This window comes from Vidua macroura, chromosome 25 (assembly GCF_024509145.1).
Source record: "Vidua macroura isolate BioBank_ID:100142 chromosome 25, ASM2450914v1, whole genome shotgun sequence".
In the NCBI taxonomy this organism is placed as follows: Eukaryota; Metazoa; Chordata; class Aves; order Passeriformes; family Viduidae; genus Vidua; species Vidua macroura.
Window position 1 is genome coordinate 4971205 of NC_071595.1, and position 26146 is coordinate 4997350.

Consider the following 26146-nt stretch of genomic DNA (forward strand, 5'->3'; position numbering starts at 1 on the left):
ATTTGAGAAGAAGTTTCTCATAAACAGTTGCTCAGTGAATTCCTAATGCTAGCTTTAAGACTTTGATCCCAGTGCTCAGATTGCACTTGAGCAAGGCTGCAGTGTTTACTAGGAAATTTATTTAATCTTAGAGAGTATTCTGTTGTGTTTTATGATTTACATAGACCAGGTCATTTATGATCAAAGTGTCTGTCAAAATAATTGAGTACTAAATTTGGCTTTTTAAATAGATTGGGTTTAATGGATATATTTTTAGAAAAGTGCAGGGATTGGTGTGTTTGGTCTGTTTCTCTAGTCACTGTAATGGTACTGCTACTGCTGGCTTTACTAAACAGCTGATTTATGATAGTCATCAGTTGACTCTGAGGATTGCAGCTTGACAGTCTGAATGTGATTTGATGCTACAAAGCAATGTATGATTTGAGTTATATTATCAAATCCTTCATTAATCTGTTAAATAAACTTGAAGTCTGGTATTACTCACCATTATCTGCTGTAGCTAATGATCCTTGTGCTCTGCTTAAGGATGATTTCTGCAAACTTCCAATTCCATGCCCCCAGCTTAAATCTTTATAGATATTATGTGGGTTTTGGGGAAAGTTTGTAACTTCCATTCATCCAGAAGTTCTGTTCATTAATTGTTGGAGAGCAATCCACAAAACAGTGGGTTACTGATTCTTAGATGGTATTTTTTATAGATTTCTTAGGTGTAACACGATTCTGCTAGTCTGCATTGTTTTTAGGGGCTAGGACTAGTAGAGTGTAGTTATATCGCTAATGTGACATTGGACACTGGCTACTTCTTTCTTGCTGTGATGGAGTGTAGGTTTTATCTTAGAAGTTTTTGGTCATTATTATGACTGCATTTGATTTTAGCAAGCTTGTAGTAGGGTTTGTTCTGATAAGATCATGTGGGTTTTTTTAAGGTGTTAAAATAAGTTTGTTGTGTCAGAGTCCCAACTTTTAAGTGATTTGAAAACTGATGTGGCCTCACCATCCTTGTAGGACAATTTGACTTGTTTTGAATGGTAGGGTGAAGCAATCTGAACTTTTTTTTTCCCATGCAGTCTTCACAGAATTCACAGATTGGAAGAGACCTTAAAGATCATTGAGTCTAACCCATGCCCTAACACCTCAACTGAACCATGGCATCAAGTGCCATATCTAGTCTTTTTAAACACATCCAGGGATGGTGACTCTATCACCTCCCTGGGCAGGCCAAGTCTTGGCCCTAAGGATTCCTAAAACCACAGCCTCTTTCATTAGTTTTGTTTTCTTTCCAGCTGGTTTTAACCAAGATTGTTACCTTGTTTAGTCTAGGGAGAGTGCCACATGGCAGAGGGAGCTGGTAAGTACACAAGCATCACTGCTCTGGAGGTGTAGGAGAGTGTTCAGGGAAGGGCTGATGCTTGTGAAGCAAGCAGTCAGCACAGCTAAGGTGTCCTCAGCTCAGTGCCCCACTTGCGTTCAAATTGTACTTCATAGCACAGCATGGTGGTGTAGGTACCTTTTAAAAACTGTGGGATGTACTAGTGTTGTCCCTGTGTTGATGTGATTTCTGTTAAAACTGGCTAGATTTTCTATTGCTGCTTTAGTACTGTGCCCAGGTAAGGTGGGATTGATGTGGCCGAGGAGTACAATCTGGGGTGATTTTGTGTTTGAAAAATGCCTACATAATGATCTGATCTGGATTTTGGATCCCTTTCTGCTGGCTTCATGTTTGCTGTGTGGGTAATGCATGGATCTTTAAAACACTACACCTGTAGTAATATTCTTAATCTTGAGGTTTTGCCTATTTTTTTGCATTCTCACTAGTAATAAAGATTCCAGTGTTACATACATGGTTCTGTCTCCATGGTAGTTGTTCAAAAGGAGCTAATGTAGGACGTCTCCCTGAATTTTCTACTTAATAGCTCACATTTCTGCCAATTGCATCTAGCTTTCTCCCAAGTAGAAATTCTGATAACTTTATCAAGATAATGAAGTCAATAAAAATATATTTCAATAAAAGGGAGTACTTCTGTTGAGGTGAAAACCCGCTACTTTAAATTCTTCTTCAGAGTAAATATTTCTCGCTTCTGCAATTATTCCACTGTATGTGTCTGATGTTGTATATTGACATTTGTTTTTAAGCAAAAGTGTGTTATAAGAACTTCTAATGATAACTCATTTTGTTTCAGACACTGCTTCAGTATGCTGGCAGTCGGGGTGCATCGGAACATATTTTACCTTTTTTGGAAGTGTATCGGATCTCCATCCAAAGCTTTGCTAATGCAAGACCTTACTTGACTACAGAATGTGAAGATGTTCTTTTGGTACTTGGCAGGCTAGTGCTGTAAGTTTTAAGCTGGTATATTAATTTTTTTGTTGTTTTAAAAAGAACTGCACTTTATAAATTAAAGGACAAGCTGTTGAAATTGTTTATTGCTTAATTTGACAACTATATTTGCAATTTATCTAGTACATTTAGTACATTTTTAATTATACCACAAAAATGTATTTGAGCATTTAATTAATTAACATGGACAAGTTCTTTATTCTTCTGTATTTGGATAGTCATGTAGGTATTAGGAAGGTTCTCTTCTTTCTTAAAACATTCTGCAAGTATTATTTTCTGTAGAAGGAGCTTAGTGTAGTACTCATTAAACAGAAGCTTCAATATGAGATCTTCACACGTGGATTAATAAAGCTGTATGCCTTGCTCTGCAGTTGCAGCTCTGTGTGTCCGGTCCCTTCAGTGCAGGGGCATTCTGAACGTGTCCCTTGTTGAAAAGGACAAGCTGATTTGTGTTCATGGCAGTCTGAGTTGTTCTCTAAGACTGCAAAGCAGACTAGACACAACTTAAAGCACAACAATTCATGGAACAGAACAGAGAACATTTTACAGTCCATCAGCTCAATTGGGATGACCTGTAGTTCCTCAAAGTCTGTCCTACGTGCAAAGCAGCTTTTTGTAATTGAAGAGTGTAGACTGAGGCTTGTATGTGCACTGGGGTATAATCAGTATAACCTGAGAATGATAAGGTGATGTGCTGGTCGTTCCTTGCCTAGTGAGGTTTCATCTGAGGAGGGAGGGTAAAGATCTAGAACCTTGAATATGAAGATCATCATAGAATAAAAATGATTCTGTGACAGTTTTCGGGGGTTTTTTGTTATCAGTCTCTTACTTGTTTTGTGGTCTGAACTCGGGTATTCACTTTAAGATGGACTTTAGCAGTGAACTCCTTGGGCAAATGATTTACTTGGTAATGGACTGACATGCAATATAAATGAACAGCTCAGAACCAGATTATCTCCAAATAATGCCTTGAATTATCTTCTTTTTAATTGTGAGAAATACATGAACTAGAAGTGGTTTTGGGTTTTTTGAAAACATGTGAAATCAGGAGAAGTGTGGTTTAGGTTCTTACAGTGGAAACCTAAGACTTTAACTGCATTTACCTGGTACATGATACACACTTTTGGCAAAATATCTTCATTGCTTTTTCAGACTGTCCCCTTAAGGATAGAGTATTACTGTCTTCATTATACTATCATTAATTAGCTTGTGTATTTTGTTGTTTCCAACTTGAGTAATTTTAAAAGTTTGTCATTTAGTGCTTGTTTGCAGGGCATCTCTACTTGGAGTACTTTCTGTACATTTTGCCACTGTTAGATATCTTGGGGCGTAAATCCCAATTCTGTATCAAGATTGCTTTTCTCTTGTTGGGAAATATCAGAATATTCTGCTTTTGCTAATATGTTTTTTTTCCAGCTTTCAGGGGGAGGAGTTTGTTGTAGCTTGTATATTCAGAAAAATTTGTGTTAGAGTACAGTAGAAAAGCTAACTTGCTGAAATCTCCTCTTTCTTATAATGATTATATTTGAAAGGAATCTAAAGAATGAGAAATACAAAGAGTGAGGTGGAAGGCAAGGAGGATAATTGCATACTCAAATTAACTCTCCCACATTTTTTCTTTTTCATAAGTTTCCAAGGGAGTATGGGAGAAGTTAGAGCAGGAAATTAAAGATAAAAGTTGAGGTTCCATGAGGGAGGAAGACTGTTACCTAGTTAGGGGCAGAAAAACATACTGTTCCCATGTAATTGTGATTTTTGAGGAGACAGTTGGGTTACCCACAGCTGTCATATACACTGTGTTTTCACTGTGTTGAACCTTGACTGAAAGTGAAATGAGCAAACTTGCTGTTTCAAAGCAGAAGTGCTCTACTTCCTATTGAAATCCTCCTTCCCTTCCAACATTCCTCCTGGAGAAGAGGAAAAGAACTTCCTCCTCCTGACTTCCTTCTCAGCAGGATGAGCCAGTAACAGCACCACTCAGTATGCTGTGGTTTCCCCTGCTGCCTGCTGAGGTCCTCTGTGTGTTCAGAGTGCAGCTGGCATGATGCAGGGACTGTGCCTCCCGTAAGAAACATGATGCTCATGCAGTGTGAGATATTGTTGGTCCACTCTCCAACCTTAGGAAACAAAAGGAAAGCTTGGAGTGGTTGCTCTTGTAGATTGCAGATGTGACAAATGATTGAGGGTGTGTGTGGGTGGGAAACAAGAATTTTCTTTTTGGCCATGGCAATGGAGTGTCTTACCTGCTTTGCTCAAGTGGAACTTGGACAGGTTATTCTCACAGCCCCAAAGCACAGTGCATTCCCCTCACCCCCCAGTATTACTATTTCAAAGGTGTTGCCTCTGTAGAAGAATTAATAAAGAGTTAGCCATATCAGAGATGTCTTTCACTGACAGTTAGCTGGCTATCCTTGTGAATCTCAGGAGACCCTTGAAGCTGGTTATTCACTCAAGCTTCTGTAAGTGCTTTATTTCTGAGGCTGCTGTGAGGGGGAAGGTGTTACGTTACCATCAGTATGAAAATTTTACTTCCATCTAAAAATGGTTTATTTAATTATAAGATAAATAGATTAAAAAATAATAAATATTTGGTCATAAGTCACATTGTGTTTGCCACTAGCTAAGATTTACACTGCTTTCCACTGTCTCCTGTGTGCTGTGATGGCACTGAACTGAAAGGGAATTCACCACTTCTACAACTTTCAGGAGGTGTTAGTATGGTTTTTTTCAACCATAAAAATGAAAGGAGATTTGAATGCCATCAGCATTAAGAAGCAAAACTGTATTGAACCAGTCAGAGTAGTCTGCCTCAAGCTTGGAGCTCTAGCTCACCCATGGGTTGTACCTATGGAACCTGACAGATGTTGTTCAGGAGTGTGCTTCCTTCCCCCAGCACTCTGTGAGCAGGCACAGGTGACACTGAGCTGTTTGTGTCATAAAGCAGTTCTCAGCCTAATCCACTGCTGCAGTTTGCCTTACTAGCTTGCATTTACCACTTCACTGTCTGTCATTAAGAGCTAATTCAACTCTTAATAAGCACAGGATAATTCCTGGCAACAAGTGAATGATGTGTGCTGATAATCCAATGTACAATGAGTCATCTTTTTGCCTCTGAGAAGATTAGGATAGAAAAGTGTTCTAATACAACCTAAAGATAAACATGGTTCTGAAAGGTTTTAAAATTTAATTTAAAAAGTTTTTGTGAATGAGATATAAAGTGATTACTGAAAAATTGTATGCAAATAATATGTTGAATTTTGCATAGAATTATTTGCTGCAAAATAATTTATATCTAAGACATCTTTTCTTAAAAGATATTTTGAAGTTGAGTGTTTCAGATGAATAATATTTTTTCTAATAATGTAAACATTTTAGCACCCATTACAGTTTATTTGCAAAAATTGTGATTGAAGTTTAGAATTGAGTTTTGTATAGGTAGACATTGTGGTGGTACCGGGGAAGTAGGGTTAGAAAGGTTTGACTTGATGGCATGATCCTGGTATTTTGATTTGTGGCCTATTGAAGCACGTTGAGCACATTGAAGTTTGCAAATGTGTTACTGGGTGTAGCGTCTGTGTGACGTGTATGAAAACAGAACGCACACCTGGGGATTTTCTTGGTTGGTTGGTATGTTGTTGGTTTTTTGTTTTGGATTTTTGTTGGTTTTCTTGTTCCTTTGTTGGGTTTTTTAAGTTTTAGGGGTTTTTGTGTTCAAATAGAGTTCAGGTGTTTCATAAAGTTGATTTTGATAGTCTGTTAGCAACCATCTGGATCTAAACATTTGGGCTGGTGGGTTAACTTGTACTGCCAAGTTGGACTACAAGGCAAAACAAGGTCCTGGTTATTTTATTGAATTGAGACCTATGGCAGTGGGAATATCTGGTGGTCCTGTTGCCAGCTTTTTCATCATCAGCAAAGTCTTGTGCCTAATGGTGTGAATAATGATGGAATGACACTGGTGAAGGGTGTTGTATTTTCTGCCATTCTAATAAAAGTGCTTAGGGCTTTTTGCAGCAACCTCTATTTCAAGGAACCAGGATTGGGAGTGAACTCAAATGTATGAAATATGAAAAGGATGGCCAGATACTTATTCAATATTCATCCATTTGGTCTTGTTGATGTATTTGACTGCTGAATCTGGCTAAAAACTGAGTAGGCATAGCATTTGGTAGGTAACTGTTCAATGCATTTATCAGAAGTCAGGAGGAAGATGGACTTTCTTCTTGAGTACTAAGCAAATCTGAAACTCCTGTTTGCTTTATGGTCATCTCTTCCTTTTCCACTTGCCCAGGCTCAGTTCTTCTGTCTGTCTGCCATAAGACTGAATGTGTTGCCCTGTCATTCTTCTATTTGAGAATGTTTTGAAGAAAAAGTAGCAAGAGTTGAAACTATCAAAAAGTGTAGGTGTAGCTTACAGCAGTGATTCAGTGCTTTTTTATAGGTGATGTCCTAGATTAGTTTTCTTTCACGATTTATGAAAACACTTGTGCTGTGTGTAAGCCTCGTGTATCTCTAGGCAGTGTCATGGTTAGCACTTTTAGTTTGACTAGGTCTAACTGTTCAGTAGGGTTTTAGGCATTGGATAGCTCCTGTTTGAGAACAAGACAGGCAGCAGTCCTGCCGTGGCAGGTTGCAGTTTGTGCTGTAGGTATTGGAATGCTCTCCCAGTTGGTATCAAAGCTCAGAAGGTGTTTCTAGGTGCTGATGCTCCTCTTGACATATTTTGTCCAGATCCATTTTGGTGCTGATGCATATGTCTTCTGTCAAGCTGTCTCTTAGGGTTTTTTTTTCTTACATATGTCAGTACTGAAATGTTAAGTGAAGCTGGCTTTCATTCTCCCTCTAGGCGGAGACCATGCTGGACTCCAGTGAGCTTTATTTAGAATGGTTATTAGGTTTCCTTTGAGAAGAAAGAATAGAATTCTGTGATGCAATGATCCTGAGCTACATTGAATGGACTATCTTTATGATAAGAGTAGCTGCAACCTTAAATTGGAGAGATTGTGTGTAGTAAAAAGGAGCACTGTATCCATATGATGAATCAGTCCTGATTTACAGGCTGTTTCAGGCCTTTAATTGATTTGCACAATCTAACATGTTTCAGTGTTTCTGTCATTGCTTATCTGAATACTAAGTAGTATGTGCCAGAAATGTTATTTAATGTAACAAGACAATGTGTTCAGGTAGCTTGTTTACTTGCCTTTTGCTTTTCCAGGAGTTGTTTTGAGCTACTGCTTTCAATTCCTGAAAGTGAATTGCCACATGAGGTGTGGTTAGGATTCCATCAATCCATTCAGGTAAGTGTTCTGAATTTCTTTTTTGCAATTTACTTATTAAAAAAAAAAAAAAAAAGGCTGCAGTTGTATTCCTTCTCTTCTACCCTTCCCCTGAGTTCCACTTGTCCAGCATTGCTGTTACCTAGGCAGCAAGAATTTCTGAGCAGCAAAAGTCTGACTGCAGCAACCGTATTGGGAGTCTTAAGGCCCAACAGCGTATTTATAACCACACGGTTGATGGCAACTTAAGCAAGAGAACCTTAGTAAGTTCTGATGGAATGATTTGTATGAGAGACAGACTGAGTTAAATGAAGTGATTTAACAGCTCTGACATATTGCTTTGATGATAAAAGAGCTTTTGTGGAGGCCTGAGTGGCAGGCTAGTGTCTGTACCTGATTATTTGAGAGGGATGGAAATGATAGGACAGGTCTTTAGTCCAGGTGGTTCTTAGAAGTGTTTCTTTATGCATGGTGCTGAAATAAGCTCATGCTGCAACATTCCTACACTCAAATCAAGATGGCTAATGTGGACTGTGTAGGAAGAAGAGATGTTTTCTGGGTTTTAGTCTGGAGGTAGTACCTAGCTGTCTGCAGGAACTGGTGTTCCTCATGGAGCTGAAAGACAGGAGTGCTATTGATGTATTCATATTGATGGGCCCTTCCAGGACCAGGGACTGCTCTGTTTCTGCTATTGCCTATTCTGGCTTTAGCTGTGACTGGTGAAGTTGGAAGCTAAAAGTTACTGGTAAAGACCTTGGCAGGAAATAGTTGGAAGGGAACTTAGACCTTGCAGCTGTCTTTATTGCAAGACCTTATACCCCTTTGGGGATTTTCTCAGTCCCTGAGGCTTGGCTACTGCTGCATTAGCTCTGAAGATGCTAGTATTGAGCTTCTACTTTTGTTTTCCCTGCAGTTAAGGAAACAGGAAGTGTGAAAACTTTTCAGTAGACTGAAGATGAATAAACCTGTCACTTTAAACTGAGAGAAGCAGTCTAGCAGAGCTTTGTAGTCCTGCTTCTAGCAGAAGGGACAGAGATGGTCTGTGCTTGAGTGAGTCTAGGTGTAGAGAAACCTCCTTTTCCTGAAATATCATGGAATATTTACTATCATGAAACAGCTTTGTGTAGCATGTACTCGGTAATAGAAAGAAATGCAGTAGGTACAGTTTAAATCCTGTTGCCTTAGTGGTGACAAGGATCTGTAGTTTATTTTGAGTGCATAGGTCCTGTGACTCCCTTAGTGACTGTAGTAGAACACAGTGGACATTGCAGCACTCCAGAGCCAGGTTTGAAAGTTCATTTTGACAATGCCCAGCTATGCTGTCTGTCTGGCTATTGGCCAAAAGCTGGGCCTGTGCTCCCAACCTCTTTCTTTGTGGGGATGCCACAGGTAAGGGTGGTCAGCCACAGTTTCATCTTTTATGTTAGGGCTGATGCAAGACATTGAAACTTAGTGTTTCCAAAGTAACTCTTCTTTAATTTATTTATACAGTCATTTAGGGTAAAGAGGAGTGATTTGGAATCACAGAGTACCAGGTTGAAAGGACCTCAAGGATCATCTGGTCCAACCTTTCTTGGACAAAGTCAGGGTCTAGACAAGATAGCCCATCAGCCTGTCCAGCTAAATCTTTAAATTGTCCAACACTGGAGAATACACCACTTCCCTGGGGAGATTATTCCAGTGGCTGAATCTTCTCATTATGAAAAATTTTCCTTGGTTGTCCAATCAGAATTTCCCCAGGAGTAACTTGTACCCATTACCCCATGTCTTTTCTATGTGAGTTCTTGTAAAAAGAATTGATTTTTGTAGCTACCCATTAAATACTAGAAGATGGTGATAAGGTCTTCCCTAAGCCTTATGATCTTATCTTACACTAAAAGGCAAATACATTTGTAACTGACATGTCCTAGACCTGAAACAAGATGCTCATAATATGGGAGGGCATATACAGACTTTTTTAAAATTATAGCAGAGCTACAGTGCAGCTCCAGAAGTTGCTAGCTTTTAACTGGAGGGATCTGCAAGGAGAATTCTTGTTACCAAGTTTAGTGATTTCTATGATGTAACAGATCTATGCATTTCTAGGATTTTGAAATAAACAATCGGACTTTGATACGTCTGTCAATAGAGAGCAGAATTTTAGTCTGATGAGATGGCTCTATTTATGCTGAATATTTTGGAAGGGAGCTGTTAAATTCCAGTGGTAGAAGGGTGTGATGTCCCATTCTTAAGAGGGACAGAACATCCAAGATTTGTAAACCCTTGTGGCCTCAAGAATCTACAGAAGTCAGAGGATGCAGAAAACCAAAATTTTATTAGTAAATTACATGCTTGGCATGGAAATTGGTGTATTAGTGCTTTATCTAATGTGTAGGCACACAGCAGGGGGCTTGGATAAAGGGTTAAGCCATATTTTGTTCTTTCTCACAGTGTTTTATTAGCAACAATCCTTGTGTGTTATTACCAACAGTGCTTGGTTGGGTCCTCAGCATCTCACTACTGGTGTTTGAGACATACATGTAAGCCCTTGTCTTCTGGGGTTCTACAAAGGGTGGCACAAGCTCAGATCTCTTATGTCAACTTTTAGAACGAAGGGAAAATTCAAGATGTGCTGCTGCCAGGAGCAGTAATATATACTTGGCTTTTGTAGTGACTTTTTAAAGCTACGGCTTCCAGGTTTAGCACTCACCTAATGCTCCCCATAGTTCAGATAGTGAACTGATTAAACCTGGTGATATTCTGAAAACTTGCTGAAGAGGTTTGTGGACTTTTACAAACAGGTGTTTCTAATAAGATTTTGAAGTAGCTCTCTGGCAGAAGTATGAGAATGACAACGGTTGTACCCTGTCTTGGAGTACAGTAGGAACCCACTTGTCACCACAGAAGGAGTAAGTCAGTCATATGAAGGGCAGTAGGGACCTTCAGACAGGAATCACTTGTAGGCTGTCTTGTAGGTTTAAAGCCTGTGTGTGACTCTGTGATGTGCAGATCTCCAGGGAAATCCATTAGGAAAGCACTGCAGAATGTTATGTTAGCACATGCCCAAGACTCATGGATGTAAATGTGCTTATTGCTTTCCTAACAAAACAGACAAGTGTGGCTTCAGAGGACCATAACCCCTAATATGGGAGGTGTTTTTTGGATCTGCCTGCAGTAATTGTTGCTCTGTAACAATCTACACAGGTAATGGGAGTCAGTGAAATTTCAAAAAAAAATTTCATCCCAGGAATGTGAAAGGTGAGGGAGGGCTTGCATTTCAAAGCATCAAGGTGTGGGGACTGTCCTAGACCTGAAAGTGGAGTGTCAGTGGTGTCCAGCTTATACTGGACACACAAAATGCTGTCAAAATCTTCATTTGGTGTCTGAACCTGTTCATTCTGGTATCCTAAATAACAGCAGTTATGTCCCGCAGTCACCCGAGTTCAGTTTTCCTCATCCCTAAGCAAGATCAGAGGCAGCTTGGGCAAAATGAAAGCAAGATGTGAGATTGTATGGCAGGAGTCTCAGCATGCATTTATTTAGTGGCAGCAAGCAAAAAGACGCAGACACAAGTGAGGGAATGCTGTAAAAGATGAGTGAAAGGATTGGGGCAGAATTACAACAGGGCTCTTGATACAAGTAAACTGTTAATCTGGGGGAGGAGCTCAGTGAAGAAGTACTGTGTGGATCAATATAATCTAGTCAGGTGAAGAAGGTAAAACCATGCATTCAAAAACATCTTCAGTGGGAGTAGAGATGTGTTGTTCTGAGTATTGAATATGGGTTGTGGAACAGGGTTCCCTTCGAGCCTTACAAAGAGCATCAATGCTTTATTTAGAAAAACTGTGAGTTGAGGGAGAGCATAAGCCAAAAACCTCTGTAAAGCTGTATTAGATGGTGGTCACTCTAAACTGCCAGGACTGAAAAATCCTGATGTCTTCAGTAAACTTCAGTAAATTGTTTCAAGGCTTGTCTTTTCTTTTGAACTTTGTCCATAGACTCTTACTGTATTATTCTTTCCTGACTTCATCTAGAATGAAATGTTTATGTCCTGCTCTTTAGAACCTGTTTATGGTGTTGTCGTAACTTAATGAGATCTGTAAATGTTACATTAAGTTTCTTCAAGGACTTTTGATGTATTCATGATAGATTTTTGCATATAGTCCCATTAATGTTAGCTTGATATTCTTCAGCAGGTGCAATATGGTTCAGCTTAGCAGTGTAGTGGAAGGGGAGTGTACTGACAGTAGTTAATTACTTAGGCTACATATGTTGGCGAATTTTATATTTGGTATTTTGATATTGATACCCGGAATCTCAAACACAGGGCTGACTCAGCAAATTAGTTTGCTTCTATCAAAAGCCCCTTCTTTCTCACCTTCTTAGGTCCTTTCAGCCTTTAATACAGAGGTGCTGACATGTGATGGATCCCCATAGTTGGGCTGGGCTCTGCTCGCTCTGTACTGCATCCTGAAGCCCTCAGATTAGGGAAGAGGGCTATTGCGAGGACTTTGTTTATGTTGGATGTCTGGATCATTGAATGTCATAATCTGAGGGACAGTGGTATTTTCAGTACCTAACCTGTGTCCAGGTTGTATGATTTTTAAGTTTTTTTTGTCAGCCATGTCATTCCAATAGTGATGGCAGATGAGTGGCCTGCTCTGGCTGTTTCTGAGGCTGTGGCTTCTAACTCCTCAGTGCTTTGATGGGTAGCTCCAGCCCTTTGTAGGGCATAACACCTGTGCTAAATAAAGCTGAGTAAAGCTCATGGAGTTCAGTCTTCAAGGTGAAGTTTGAATGCATAGGCTCTTAAATGCTGATGGTTTTTTGGAGTTAGTCTTTGACCTGAAGTATACCTGAGACTGAGAGAGATTAATGCTGTAACATTAGTATGAGGGGAGAGAATGCATCGTGGATGATCTGGCAACCTGTTGTGTTGAAAAGACTTAATGCTGTGTGACATGTAGTTGGGAAGGGCCTGAAGTAGAGGTTGTTAAAATGGGCTTCTATTGATTTTTTTAGATAAGATCCAGTATGTCGTCTACCTGCATATCTGTAGCTGTTTTCTTAATCATCCTCAAGACTGAAGAGAATATACATAGACTTCCTATAGGAAGTATGTACCAGTTACAGAAACTGGGCTGTGGTTAGGTGTTTCATGGATGCAAATTCAGATCAGTTTGTTGTTTTACAGTGGTGTTTTTAAAGCTGTCCTGACGCTACAACTTGAGCATCTTTTGGCAATAGCATTGTGTTAAGCATTGTATGTCATTCACCTGGCTGGTTCTATTGGCATGCCATTTAGCTCAGTGTTAATTGGGGAATTGATAATGTTTTAGTTTTAAAAAGCAAAATAAACCCAAAAAACCCCACTTCATCCCTAAGGGTCTTTGTGGTGAGTTTTGTTTGCTGTTCCAGCATGCAGTGGAAGCAAAGACTTGAGAGGAAGAACAGCTGTGTGAGCCTAAGGATTGCTTAAGTGATGTTCTCAAATGCTTAAACACAGCCTGAAACCTTTGTGTGTCAGTGTCTCAGTGCTGTTAGCTAAGAGCAGTTTGAGCTCTGCTAAAGAGCATGTAAAGTCCCTTGCGTCTTTAGGGTCCAGCTGTGACACTCCAAAATTACTTTTAACCTTGTGAGTAGCGTTTCAGGCTCAAGACAAGAAACCAGTCATTGCAAGCATCCTACTTGTCTATCTTTGCATCTGCCAATTAGCACCAACTCCTCTAGCAATACCAACACCTGATTTTTTGAGGTGGTCTTACCAATAACTCACTCACTAGTTTTACTTCCTTTATAATCACTTTTAGAAATAGCATGGTCTTTAATGATTTCAAGTTAGCAGGTTGCTGTGAGCTAACAGTTGGAACACAGTTACAATAGTTACCTAAAACTAAAATTACCTTTGGGGAAATATCTACAGAAAATCTTTCGTACTGCTAAGGAAGATGAGATTGTTAAAGTTACGAAAACTGCTTGATTGTTGCATTCAGCTATGAGACTTCTAATTTTATCGTCCTTAGGAGGTGGAGGTCTGCACTATAGTTCTGCATTTGGAAAGAACTCCTAATGTGTGCTTTTTTTGCTCACTTTTGATGTTGGTTTGGTCTTTTTCTTGCAGTTGGAAAAATACTCATATAGGGCAGAAGCACTGATTTCCACAAAGTGTGCTTTCAGACATAATTTCAGTGTGCTTTCTGACATAGTTTGAAATTTCAGTGTGTTCAGTCTGAAATTTCAGTGTGTTCAATCTCTGAGGTTTCTATTGAGGCAGAGGCATGAGTTTGCTGGAAGAAAGCTCAGTTACCTGATCTACCTCTTCACTCAGAGGGCTTTCTCAAATCAGGTTGCTTAGGGTCCTGCCCCACCACATGTTGTCTTTAAGAAATGGAAAATGCACAAACTTGCATTAATCCTTTCAAAACTAGTGTTTACATATGGAAACACTTCCCGCACACACACTTAGAGAATTTCCTTCCTGTGACTCCCTCACTAGACAGCTCCAGCTACCTTCTGGCAATATAGTGGAGATAAAGACAGCTCTAAGATTTTCCTTTTCACCCTTTCTTCTGCACGTGCTAGTCTTTGCTGGACACTGGATGTGAATTACTATGGCAAATGAATTGTACAGGACAGTTGCAGACTAGGTGTTGTACTGCAGTGGAATTTCAAAAGTGCCAAATGGAAATAAGCATTTCAGGAACCTCTTGGTTATGCTTTTTGAGACTGTCCAGCACAGCTAGCCTTGTTTGCAGTAACATCTCACTGCTGACCAACGCTTAAATTACAGACCCTAGATACCTGTGATGCCAAACTGGAACCTAGCCAGCTGGTCACCAACCTGTTCTGATTCTTGGGGTTGTAGCATGTGCAGCGCTTCCATTTGCCTGTGTTGAGCTTCACTGGGTCCCTGTCAGTGATGTTCTGCAGCCTGTTGAATGTCCCGATGGCTGCCTGCCCAGCAGTGTCAGCTGCTCTCCTGGGTCTGTATGACCTGTGGGCTGGCAGATAATGAATGTGCTTTGTCCCATTATTCAGACAATAAATGTGTTCAAAAGACCAGCTCACTGTTGACACTGAGAAGTGCTGCTGGGAGACAGCTGCCAGTTGGGTTTGCACAGTTTGTCACAAGCCTTTTAAGTCTGGCTATTGAGCTGGTTTTTTTTTACCTGTATTTTGTCCACTTTTCCTTATTTTAACAATCTGGTTTTCAAGATACTGTGGGAGATTGTCAGAAGCCTTGCCAAGTATGACTGATGTCATCTGTAGCTTATCACAGAAGGTAGTCAGATTACTGGATGTAGTTTCCAGGAGAATTTGTCCCATGTTCTTTTTGGGGTCAGGCTATGCTGACTGGCCCGTAGCTCCCCAGGGTTTCTTACTCTTGGTAATTTCTTCAAGTCACTAGAAACCTCTCTCCAGTATAGCTAAAGGGTACAACAGAGGCTGTCAAAAGCAAGCCTGAGGTTAAAGATTGTGTTAAAAATACAAACAGCTTGAAACACAGCTCAGCAGAAGGAGGGGACATTGCCACATATTGAACTTAAGATCTGCTGTGAGAAGCATTTTTACTGAAGGTGTAGCCACAAATTGCTTACAGCTTTATTTGTCAGCATTAGGAAATTCTGAAAGATTACACTTAATTCTTTCAGTTCAAGTCACCCTACAACTGTTTCTCTACTAGGGACATTAAATGCTTGGAATTTGTTTCAAGTTGCTTTCTTTTCTATGTTAGACTCTTGATTCTTCCCATGTGTAATGTCTTTTTTTAATTCCTCCTTTACTCCTCAGATTTTCAGAATTCAAAGCAGTAGGGCGCTGATCACTCTGAGCAATGTGCTGTGTATTGAGGTTTTGTGGGTGAGCTTCAGCTGGAGGCCTGCTGGTCATGGAGAGTCTCTGGGTCAGGCTTCACAGCATCAAATCTGCTAGGATCAGAAATCCCTGGATCTTAGAGTAAATGCACTGGACATAGAATAGTTTCTAAGAAAATTGCATCTTCATTTCCAGTTGAAGGATGTTCTCATCTTAATGATGTATTATCCCATGGCATTCTTCAACTAGTGACTGATGGCTTTCATGGCTCTCAAAGTGAACTGACTGGCTCATCTTTAGTGTTAACTGTAGTTAACAGTTAAATGTTAACTGTACCTAAGTGTTAAATGTACCTTGTGTTACTCATTTTGAAAATTTAGTCTTTCTTCTGAGTTTTTCAATAGCATATGCTTTGATACAAAACCATCCTTTGCCTTTTATACAATTGCTTTGTCTCTTATACAATATATATACAGATGTACATGGAGAACCATAAAAATTGCAGAAGAGTTACAACTGCAGAATAGGCTTTTTGATTTAAGCCATTTCAGTCAACTCAGTGGTCTGAAATTGGAACATTTTGCAGTAGGATTAGAGAAGTGAAAGAACATTGGACTATTAAAATCCCAATGCAAACTTGTCAAAGCAGTAATGACTGGGAGGAATAGTGTGAAAGTATTAGTATGTAATGAAATATTAGGATAGATAATGTAAAATTACATTGGCTTAATTTTTAGCTAAGACTTTTAATGACTTTTTTTTACATTTTATAGGATTCACATGATGCTTTACTGGAATTTGGGAATAACAACCTCCAAATATTGGTGGATATCACAAGGGAAGGGGTATGGAAAAATCCAGTTCTTCTTAAAATTCTATCCCAGCAACCAGTAGAAACTGAGGAAGGTAAGAGTGTGTTTTTAGAGATGATGTGTGGTTGTTCAGAAATTACTTGGGCAGTTTTGGTGGGTAAGCAGTGATTTGAAGACAGAAGAGTTGCATTTTAAATTGTATCGTGGGGTAGTATTCATATGTTGCTAAATAATATTTATTATGAAACTGTCTCACTGGCATTTTGAATAATGTGTCCAATTGTACAACCAATGCATCTCTTCTTGGACTGTACTATCCATCAGTTTGAATATTTTGGAACTCCATTTTTAAAAAGAATTATTTCTTTTTTGATCATAAAAATACAGAAATTTTTCTTCCTGAGATGTTTTGTTTCTCATAACTCTGTGCTTTTAAATGTTTTTCTGAACTCTTCACAGGGAGGAATTGAGTATGTCCATACTTTTCAGAGGCATAAAAGATTCATGTGGAAGGGCAGTGTGGAGTGTTATTAACTCTAGGTTGGGAGGTGCTTTGTGTTTAGACTATGGAAATAAGATCTTGATTCAGAAACTGCTGAGAGGTGAGGAACAGGATGTGCTAGTGTCACTTTATGTAATATAGTCTTTCTAATGTCTTCTAGTAAATTCTTTCTTTACTCTGAATTTTTTCCCATTAGTGATGCCATTAAGTACTTGCAGGTATTTTATCTGTTTCATTAACAGTGCAGTAGACTGCAGTTTACTTCTGGTAGTCTAAAGTTAAAAATAATACAGAAGGGAAGAAGAGTTTAAAATAGTCTTAAAAATTAAGGAGAAAAAAAAGGTATTTTAAGTTAAGTTTTCTTCCATAGCAGAGTCCTTTCTTCTTTGGAGGCTTTGGGTAGCCTCTCTTTGAGTTGAAGTCTGTCAGTATTTTTAATAAATAATAAATAAATAAATTTAATAAATAAATAGAAACATGTTACAGTTATTGAGACAATATGTTGTTCCTTGTGCTAAAAAAAGAGCAGCTAAGTTGGACTGCAGTATTCGCTAGCCTTCATGTCAGGTATTAATAGCACGACAGAAACATTTGAACTGTTGTGGTTTAAACTCAGCTGGAAACATTTAGCCCCACTCAGCTGCTTCCTTTTCCCCCACCCCCTCTGGTGAGAGGGAGATAAGGGCTGAGTTGAGATAAGAACAGTTTACTTGTAAACAGCAATGAGATAAAATGAACAGTGACAGCAACAATACCAGTAACAACAGTTTATAAAAGAAGGTGATTACATTCAAAAACACTCTCTGAGGAACTCCTACACTTTGGCCACAACAATCCCCTGCAGCACTACAGTGGCAGGATGTGGCCAGGCAGAAAGGGACCTGGGGGTGCTGCTGGATAGCAGCTGGACATGAGCCAGCAACAGGTCCATGTGGTCAAGAAGGCCACTGGCACCTGGCCTGGATCAGGAGTGCTGTGGCCAGCAGGAGCAGGGAAGTGCTTCTGCTCCTGTACAGTGTCTGGGCTGCACCTTGAGTGCTGTGTCCAGTTCTGGGCCCTCAGTTCAGGAGGGACATTGTGATCTTCAAACCTGTCCAGAGATGGGCAATAAGGCTGGTAAAGGAGGAGTGTCTGATGGAGCTGGGGTTGTTTAACCTGGAGAAAAAGAGGCTATGGGGGGACCTTTTCACTCTCCACAGCTACCTGCAGGGTCTAGTCAGGTGGTAGTCAGCCTCTTCTCCCAGGCAAGCAGTGACAGGCCAAGAGCTCACAGTCTTAAGCTGCATCAAGGGAAGTGTAGGCTGGACATTGGGAAAAAATTCTTCACTGAAAGAGTGATTGTGCACTGGGATGGTCTGCCCAGGGAGGTGGTGGAGTCACGGTCCTGGAGGTGTTTAAAAACAGATTGGATGTGGCACTCAGTGCCATGCTTTAGTTGATGAGATGGTGTTAGGTCATAGGTTGGACTTGATGATCTCAAGGGTCTTTTCCAATATAGTTAATTCTGTGGTTCTGTGACATTCATTGGAGCTCTACTGCACAGGTTCATTTTTAGGTAGTCTGGAATACTCCACAGGCACATCTAAACAGTCTGAATGTGAGTCAGGAATCCTATATTAGACAAATCTGGCAAAAGCACATTTCTCAAGTAAAGTGTTAGACATTTAAAGTAAAGAGTACTTCTGAGAAGTTGAATATATGCCTAAAATGTTGCTTCTATCATGTGTCTTGCATTTGTGGCAATCTTGGAAACCTTGGTTTGTTTTTCTTCTTGCTCTGTCTGAGCAGCTGGAATTAGTCTCTTGACCTTGTGTAGGATATGGTTGGAGTTGGTATTAAGTAACTATCTGTAGATGTCTACTAAATTAACTTAATTGTTTGTTACCTTCAGAATCATACCAAGTAAATACTGATTTCTGTAATAGATTGTAAGTCACTGATGAGTTACAAGGTTTGGCTTTCTTTCACTTGTGTCACTTCTTTGATCTTTATGATGTTCTGTGCTAGCAGGCTCCATTTGATAGAAATAGGAGGAATCAAAGTGTAATTCCTGCAAGACCCGGAAGGGATGGCAGTTCTGCTTTTAGACCTGGGAGTTGGGGCTGCAGAAGGGGCTCCAGTGCAATGGATTTTCAGTCGCCTTAGTCAAACTGCCATTTTATCATTCAGTACAACAGCAGCTTCACAAAGTGTCCCTTTCAGTCATCTAAAGCTTAGTTTCTTTGAATAGTTTATATTTCATGTTTTTTGGGTTTTTGTGATGAGTACCTGAAAAGCATTCCTAGTTTTTGCTGCTGTGAGCCAAATGTGAGAGTAGCTTAGTGTGCCTAGCTGAAGCTGTGTTTTGTGAACTGGTAGTTCATGGTAATAATGATCATCAGATGCTTACTTGAGTAAACAGTCCTGAAGGTGTGTCAGGTTCCTGTCTTTCTTGTTTAGAGTTCTTCATTTTAATTCTGTTTTTAAATGCACTAGCCTAGAAGAGGAACTGACATGAAATATAAATATGGTTTGCCAAATTTGTTCCAGCAAAAGTTTCATAGCAGCATTGCATTGGGTTCTGTCTGCTGCTTCTGTGGCTGTTAATAAATTGCACTGCCATGTGCTGGGCTGGTGGTTTGTAATTTTTACTGTCAGCTGGCTGAGGATGGTTGGTTGGGGCATTAGTATTTGCTTGAGGAAAGGGCTTTAAAAAAATAATTTTAACTTGGGCCTTTTAGGTGACTAAACAATACCAGCATCCTGGTGGGACCATAGTTGATGCTGTTCAACAGTTGTGACATCCCATGTAGTTCTGTGCCTCAGGCAGTTAGCTTTAATAGACTTCCTCCTCACTTTTGTCTTAACAAACCCTGAATCAAGGAGGTTGAGGTAAGCTTGTTGCTGAGTGCAGCAGATGAATGCCAACAACTTGGTGTGTCTGTCTTGATGAGAGTTGGTTTGTAGGACAGCTGGGATAATTCTACAGCACACTGCTGCTGTAGAATACACAGACCTCAGTGCCAGTTGTGCATGCTTAACATATCTTACTGCACATCAGCACCTCTCCTGTTTTCCTGTTCCACAGGGACTTTCAGCAGAAATGCTCACCCAAGATGCTGTTTCTCTGGAATGTTCATCCTAGTGACCACAGAGTCTTTTCATGCTCTAGTGCCATCCATGCTTTATAAAGGTTGTATTCATAATATTGTGGTGTAACATAAATTATCTTTCACTGCAAGGGTTTTGGGTGAGAGAAGAATCTCTTATTGTTACTTTTTTGGTCCTGGCTTACGAGAGCTCTTAAGATACATGTAGAGTTGGAAACTGCGCTGCCCTTTTGGCTAAAGGAAGAGGGAAGGGTTGCCGAGGGTGTCTGCTGATTTTTATAGCAAGCTGTTTTAGTCTTGAGAAGTTTGATAGAACACTGTGACAGAACACATAACAGCAGGAGATCTAGGAAGAGAAGGAACAAGAAAGCCTGTTCATGGACATGTATGGAAATGTAACAGATTTAGGACTGAGTACAAAATTAGGTTCTCTGAGGGAAAACAACTCTTCTCATTTTGCTGTCTATTCCTCAGTTTTTGTTCCTTTTCCAGGAAAAGAGGAAACTTTCCACTTTAGAGTAAAGCTAAGTGCTTAAGATGTCTGACTAGTGACTCATTTCTGAATTTTGCTCCTACCATCATCACTTACATCTGCATGACAGAGGAGCTCAGTTTGTCATTTGCCTCCTTTTCAAAGTTCACTACACACTCCTTTAGGTGTGAAAGAATTGGCCTGAGGACACAGACCTGCCACCCTTGTGGGGACAGCATGTTCTTACCGGCTACTCTCAAAGACTGCAGCAAGTTGAGAGCCTCTTGTGCATACTGGCAGAGCATCCGCCTCCATCAAAGTTTCTCTCATTTGTGCTGGAAGATAAAAAGTGTAACTGTTAAACTGAAAGTGTTTAATTTGGCCGACTGCAGGTAGTCTTAAAATAATTCCCATGTCTTGACTAGCTGGCTCTGACACTTCAGTAAAATTTGATTTAAGCAATTGCCTAGTGCATGTCTAGCTGAGTAAACAAGAGGAATCTAAAGAATTCTTAGAGGAGGTAAAAAGAGTATTTTTTCCTAGCATGTCCTTTATTCCTCTGATGGACCTGAAAAAAAAGTATTCTTTGAGCCAAGAGGTGTAGAAATAGGGACTTAGAGAATTGCTTTGAATTGCTTGTGGCATTCAAATCATTCCTGCTAGGCCCATGAATAGCAGTTCCACTTGAAGAGGTGGCTGATCTGATAGTGGGTAAACCAGCTTTGTGGGAGTTTTCCCTCAACAGTGATCTCCTGGCCATCTGTTGTGGTAGTGTTAGCGTTCAGGAACACCCATAATCATGGAATATGATTATATGCAGGTGCTTTATTGAAGAGCTCTGGGAATCAGGGGTACAGACCCAAATCTGACTCCGACATGGCTTTTGAGCTGAACGTATTTTATATTCTATCCTTATATAACTTACATATTAATTATTTAATTTATATTGTTCTATTGTATACATTGATCGTATCCAAGCATGAATTTCTCGTGATTTCTCTCAAGCCCCTGACCACAGTTTCTCATGATTATTCTTATGATTAATCAGTAATTATATTTAATTACTAAACAATCATCACATCTAACAATTATATCATTTATCATATCCTGGTTACACAGGTGCAGGTACAAGGCCTATACTTTCCCAGGGTATTTTCCCAGGGCCAACTAAGCCTAACTTTCCTTCTGACTCCCCAAATCCCCATGATTTAAAAACCCTTTTACTATCAGTAGCAGTCTCTTATATAAAATATCCATATTGAAGCACTGTTAGCTTTCTTCGATGAGTATTCAAGCACAGTGTCATACAGATGCAATTTTTAAGGAAGAGAGGAGGCTTGTCTCCTAGCAACTGGGGATCTTACTGCAGGCTGCCTCTTGGTCAGGCAGTTCTTTTTGCTTTATCCATTGAAGTTCCTTTAATGTGAATTGTCAGCTGGCTCAAGAGTTTAATGCTCTGAGGTTTTACCTGTGAAAAACAGAAACCATTACCATAGATTTAAATCTTAAAATTATTCTCTAATGGACCACTAAGCTGACTCTTGCAGAATACAAGTAAGTTTCACTACAGGTATGTGGTGTGTACCTGGCACCTGAAATGATTTTTCTGTTCAGGTGCACTTTGTGAGTTTTCTGCCAACTAGTGTAGTGTCTGTTAGAACACACTGTTGCTTGTTTGGGCAATATTTAAAGTGCAGAAAGCATGAAAACTTTCTTGTTATGTGCAATCCTCTCTTTTAGAAATACCATACATACCATTGGTGTCTTAACTACCCATCTTGCATAGTAATAAGATGCTAAGTAGTGGAAGAGCCATTGAATAGAAATATTTTCTTAAGTTGTTAGTCTAAAGCAAGCATTCTTTTTTGACTAATCCAGAGTCTCTTGTAGGCAGCAGAGGTAACTGGTTGACTATAGTTGGTGCAGAACAACATTCTAGTATGAGTTTTATCAGAATGTCTCATGCATTTCCATGATTTCTTGTACAGTTCATCAGCCAGTTTGTTCTTTGGTTCATATGCATTACTGCATGCACTGTAAGCATGTGTTGAACTATCTTTCTTAATTCACAAGATTCTTTTGAATGATGTACAGATCTGGAGACTCGTATCAAGGCTTTTTGAAGATATTTATGTTAAGCTGGAAATAGCACCACAGATATTTTGAAGCATATGATTTCATCATGTTGGTTTTGCACAGCCTGATTTTTCATAGCAGGGGGGCCATGGAGGTGGCTTCTGTGAGAAGCTTCTGGAAGCTTCCACCATGTCCAGCAGAGCCAGTCCCTGATGGCTCTGAAGGTGGACATGCTGCTGGCCAAGGCTGGGCCAATTAGAAATGATGGTAATGCCTTTGTGATAACAGATTTAAGAAGAAACTCAAAACAAAGTGAAGGCAATTTGAATTTCAGCTAGAGAAGAGGAGGAGGTGAGAACATGTAAGGGAAACAACATGGAAACACCAAGGTCAGTGGAGAAGGAGAGGGAGGAGGTGCTCCAGGTGCCAGAGCTGAGATTCCTCTGCAGGCTGTGGTAAGACCATGGTAAAACAGATGTGCCCCTTCAGCCCATGGAGATCCACAGAGGATGCAGAGATCCACCCACAGCCTCAGGGGGAGGTGCCCGGGTGAATGCCTGGAGGAGGCTTTGATCCAGTTGGAGATGCAGTGGAGAGAGGGGGTCCCTGCTTCCAGGCTGGAGCAGCCTGTCCTTGCAGGACTGCAGCCCGTGGAAGAGTGACCCACACTGCAGCAGTTTTGGCAGGACGGTCTGCCCATGGGAGGGATTCAGGTTGCAGCAGTTTTAGCAGGACTGCTGTTCATGAGATTGGACCCACGCTGGAGAAGTTAATGGAGAACTGTCTCCTCTGGGAGGGACCCCACAGCCTCACAGGGGAAGGACTCTTCTCCCTGAGCAGCAGAAGAAAAACCTTGGGTGATGAACTGACCAAAACCCCCATACCCTCTCTCCCTGCACTGTAAGTGGGAAGGAGGTAGGGGTTGGGGGAAGAAAAGGTGATTTTTAAGGGCTTATTTTACTTCTCATTATCCTCCTCTGATTTTATTTGTAATTAAACTCATTTTTACCTCTACGTTGAGCTTGTTTTGCCCATAGAGTGTTTTCTTATCTTTCTGGTTCTTATCTCAAGTCACGAAGCCTTCATTAAATTTTTCTCTCCTCTGCCCAGCAGTAGCAGGGGAGTGAGAGTGAGTGACTTTTGTGGGTGCCTGGCGTTTGGCCAGTGTCAAACCAAGCCAAGTACATGTACTTTATCAAAGCTTTTGATGCTGGCTCTCACAGCATCCCTGGATTAAATGTCCAGGACACAGCTTGATAAATCCATAGTAGGATGGGTGAGGAGTGAGCTGATAGGTCAGGTGCAAAGAGTTACAGTAAATGAGATTGTCAGGGTGGTGAGCAGTCAGTGGTGGGGTTTCTTTAATGTCTTCATAAATCATATTGGTGTGGAAGTTGAATGTACATGAAATAAATTTGCTGATGATACTATGTTAGGACCTGTGATCTCCTTTGAGAGCAGAGCCCTTATAGAGAGATCAAAATAGACCAGAGAGCTGGGCAGTCACTAGCCATATGAATTTTAACAAGAGTAAGTAATGAATTCTCCGCCTGGGACATGGCAATCTTGGTTACATAGACAAACTAGGAGATGGAGAACAGCCCTGTGGAAAGAGGTCTGGAGGATTTGGGTTGATGGCAACTTGAATGTGAGTAAGCAGTGTGCCCTGGCAGCCAGAGAGGCCAACTGTGTCCTGGGGTGTATCAGGCACAGCATTGCCAGCCAGTCAAGGGGGAGGTGACTGTCCAACTCTTTTCTGTGCTGAGGTGGCTTCACCTTGGGTCCTGCTTTGGGTTGAGCAGTTCTGGGTACTTCAGTGCAGGAAGGACATCAGGCTACTGGATTGTGACCAAGGTGGGGGGAGGCCTTGAGGCTCCTCCTTATGAGGAGCAGCTGAGGTCTCTTGGCTTGTTGAGCCTGGAGAAGAGAATGCCCAAGGGTGACCCCATCAGAGTCTGTATCTTCCTCAAGAAGGCCATGATGGGGAGGTGCTGGTCTCCTGTCTCTGGTGACCAGCAGCAGGACAGGAGGACGTGGAATGAAGCTGTGTCAGGGTAAGCACAGGTTAGACATGAGGAAAATGTTCTTTACCCTAAGCGTGGTTGGATACTGGAACAAGCTCCCCAGAAAAGTGGTCACAGCACCAAACCTGCCAGAGTTCAGGGAGCATTTGGCCAATGCTCTTAGTCATACAGTTTAATTTGAAGTATTCTGTTGAGGAGCAGGACTTGTGGGTCCCTTCCAACTGAATTCTGTTTCTATGATAAACCCCTGGGAAGAGAACAAAACTAAATCTGTGAGGTATTTAATCCAAATAAGTAAATTTTGCTTGCTATTTACAAAAATAATCTGAAGTGGCATTTTTACTATTGAATTAGTTCATTAAATCTCATAATGATTAGTAGTATCTGCTTGTTTAAGAGCCTAAGCCTAGAATGTCTTAAACACAATTCTTCAAAAGTCCCACAAAGATAATATTTTCACCCTCAACTTCATTTTACATTTTTGGCATTACATGGGGTCTTAACAGCTTGGGTGGAAAACTTTCCAGTTGAAAAGCATGTAATGAATGCCTTGAAACGGTTTTTGATTTTTGGAATATAAAACCACAGTTGAAAGGTGATGATTCTGAACCTCAGTTAAACTGCTGGTATCTGTCTGGTGTGGTCAGTGTCCTTTAGCCATTGCTAAAGTACATACATCTTAATGGTGCTGTTTTTTGGGGGGCATGGCAGGGGGTGGCTGTGTGTGGGGGTCTGTTTTCTGTGGCTCAGCATTCTCTTCCTGAGAGAAACTTCCCAGAGTTTGGGAGAAGAGAGTTCATTGCAGTCACTTGTCACCATGCCTAGAGTTTCCTAGAAACACAGTCCCTACACAAATTTGCGAAGAAGTGTGAATGCAGTGAGACAATTTCATTTAAGTGTCATCTGTAAACTGGTCTGTTCTCAAAGGATTTTTTCTTTTCCTAGCTAATAAATTGATTACACGAGAAGGGCCTTCCTTTCTGCAGATGCGAATAAAACATTTGATGAAGTCAAACTGCATCCCTCAAGCCACTTTCCTGTCAAAATTGTGTGCAGATTCTCCAGAAATTGCAAATGTTTCATCTTTTCGCCAAGCCTACATCACATGTGTGTGTTCAATGCTGCCTAATGAAGACTCCATTAAGGAGGTTAGTAACCTATAGTCCGTTTTTAATATATATTTATGAAGCTTTTTAGAATTTATTTATGTAGCAGTAAGAGTTGAAGCTGAAGAGTGAAACTGTTGCAGCAGAGTTCCATAAGAGGAATTTTGAAAGATTATTTTGAAAGATTAGACAATGTGTGGTCATCCTTTTCCAGGAACTGGATGTGATTGGTCTGGCTAAGTCAGGTGTGGAAGTTAAATTGCTGAGCTCCTACAAAATAAACTACTTCTGTCTATATCTATAAGTAATAGCATATATACGCACACACAAGTGTATATATGCACATCTGTATGTGCATACTTCTCTAGAGGTATGTAAATACATGTGTATTATGTGAATGTCTAACTCTGTGTGTGTGCATACACACTGTGTATAAAGTTGTCCCTTGCACTTCTGGTACCTCCTGGTACCTTGAATTGATTCCGAGGCACGCATGTAACAAGAAATACAGCTCTAGAGTTGTTTGTTCACTGCTGCTCTGTGTGAATGTAGAAAGTAGAATTAAGGATCACTGTCAGGCTTTCAATGTTTGGCTTGATTTTGCCAATTTATTGAACCAATTAAAATGTTAATTAAAGCAGTTATCCTACACAGTAA

At 40.3% G+C, this 26146-nt stretch overlaps 1 protein-coding gene across 3 annotated transcripts in view; it reads left to right on the forward strand.

Moving 5' to 3' along the window:
* RLF (RLF zinc finger) overlaps positions 1-26146 on the forward strand; it is a 40587-nt gene that overhangs the window by 3069 nt on the left and 11372 nt on the right. Inside the window, exons 2-5 of one of the 3 annotated variants that reach the window (XM_053998696.1) lie at positions 2181-2335; positions 7554-7635; positions 16182-16314; positions 25329-25531. In XM_053998696.1, the coding sequence (XP_053854671.1) occupies positions 2181-2335; positions 7554-7635; positions 16182-16314; positions 25329-25531 (573 nt within the window). Of the gene's footprint in view, positions 1-2180; positions 2336-7553; positions 7636-16181; positions 16315-25328; positions 25532-26146 lie in introns of those variants that run through there. The other 2 variants (XM_053998697.1, XM_053998698.1) reach the window with 2 other exon arrangements.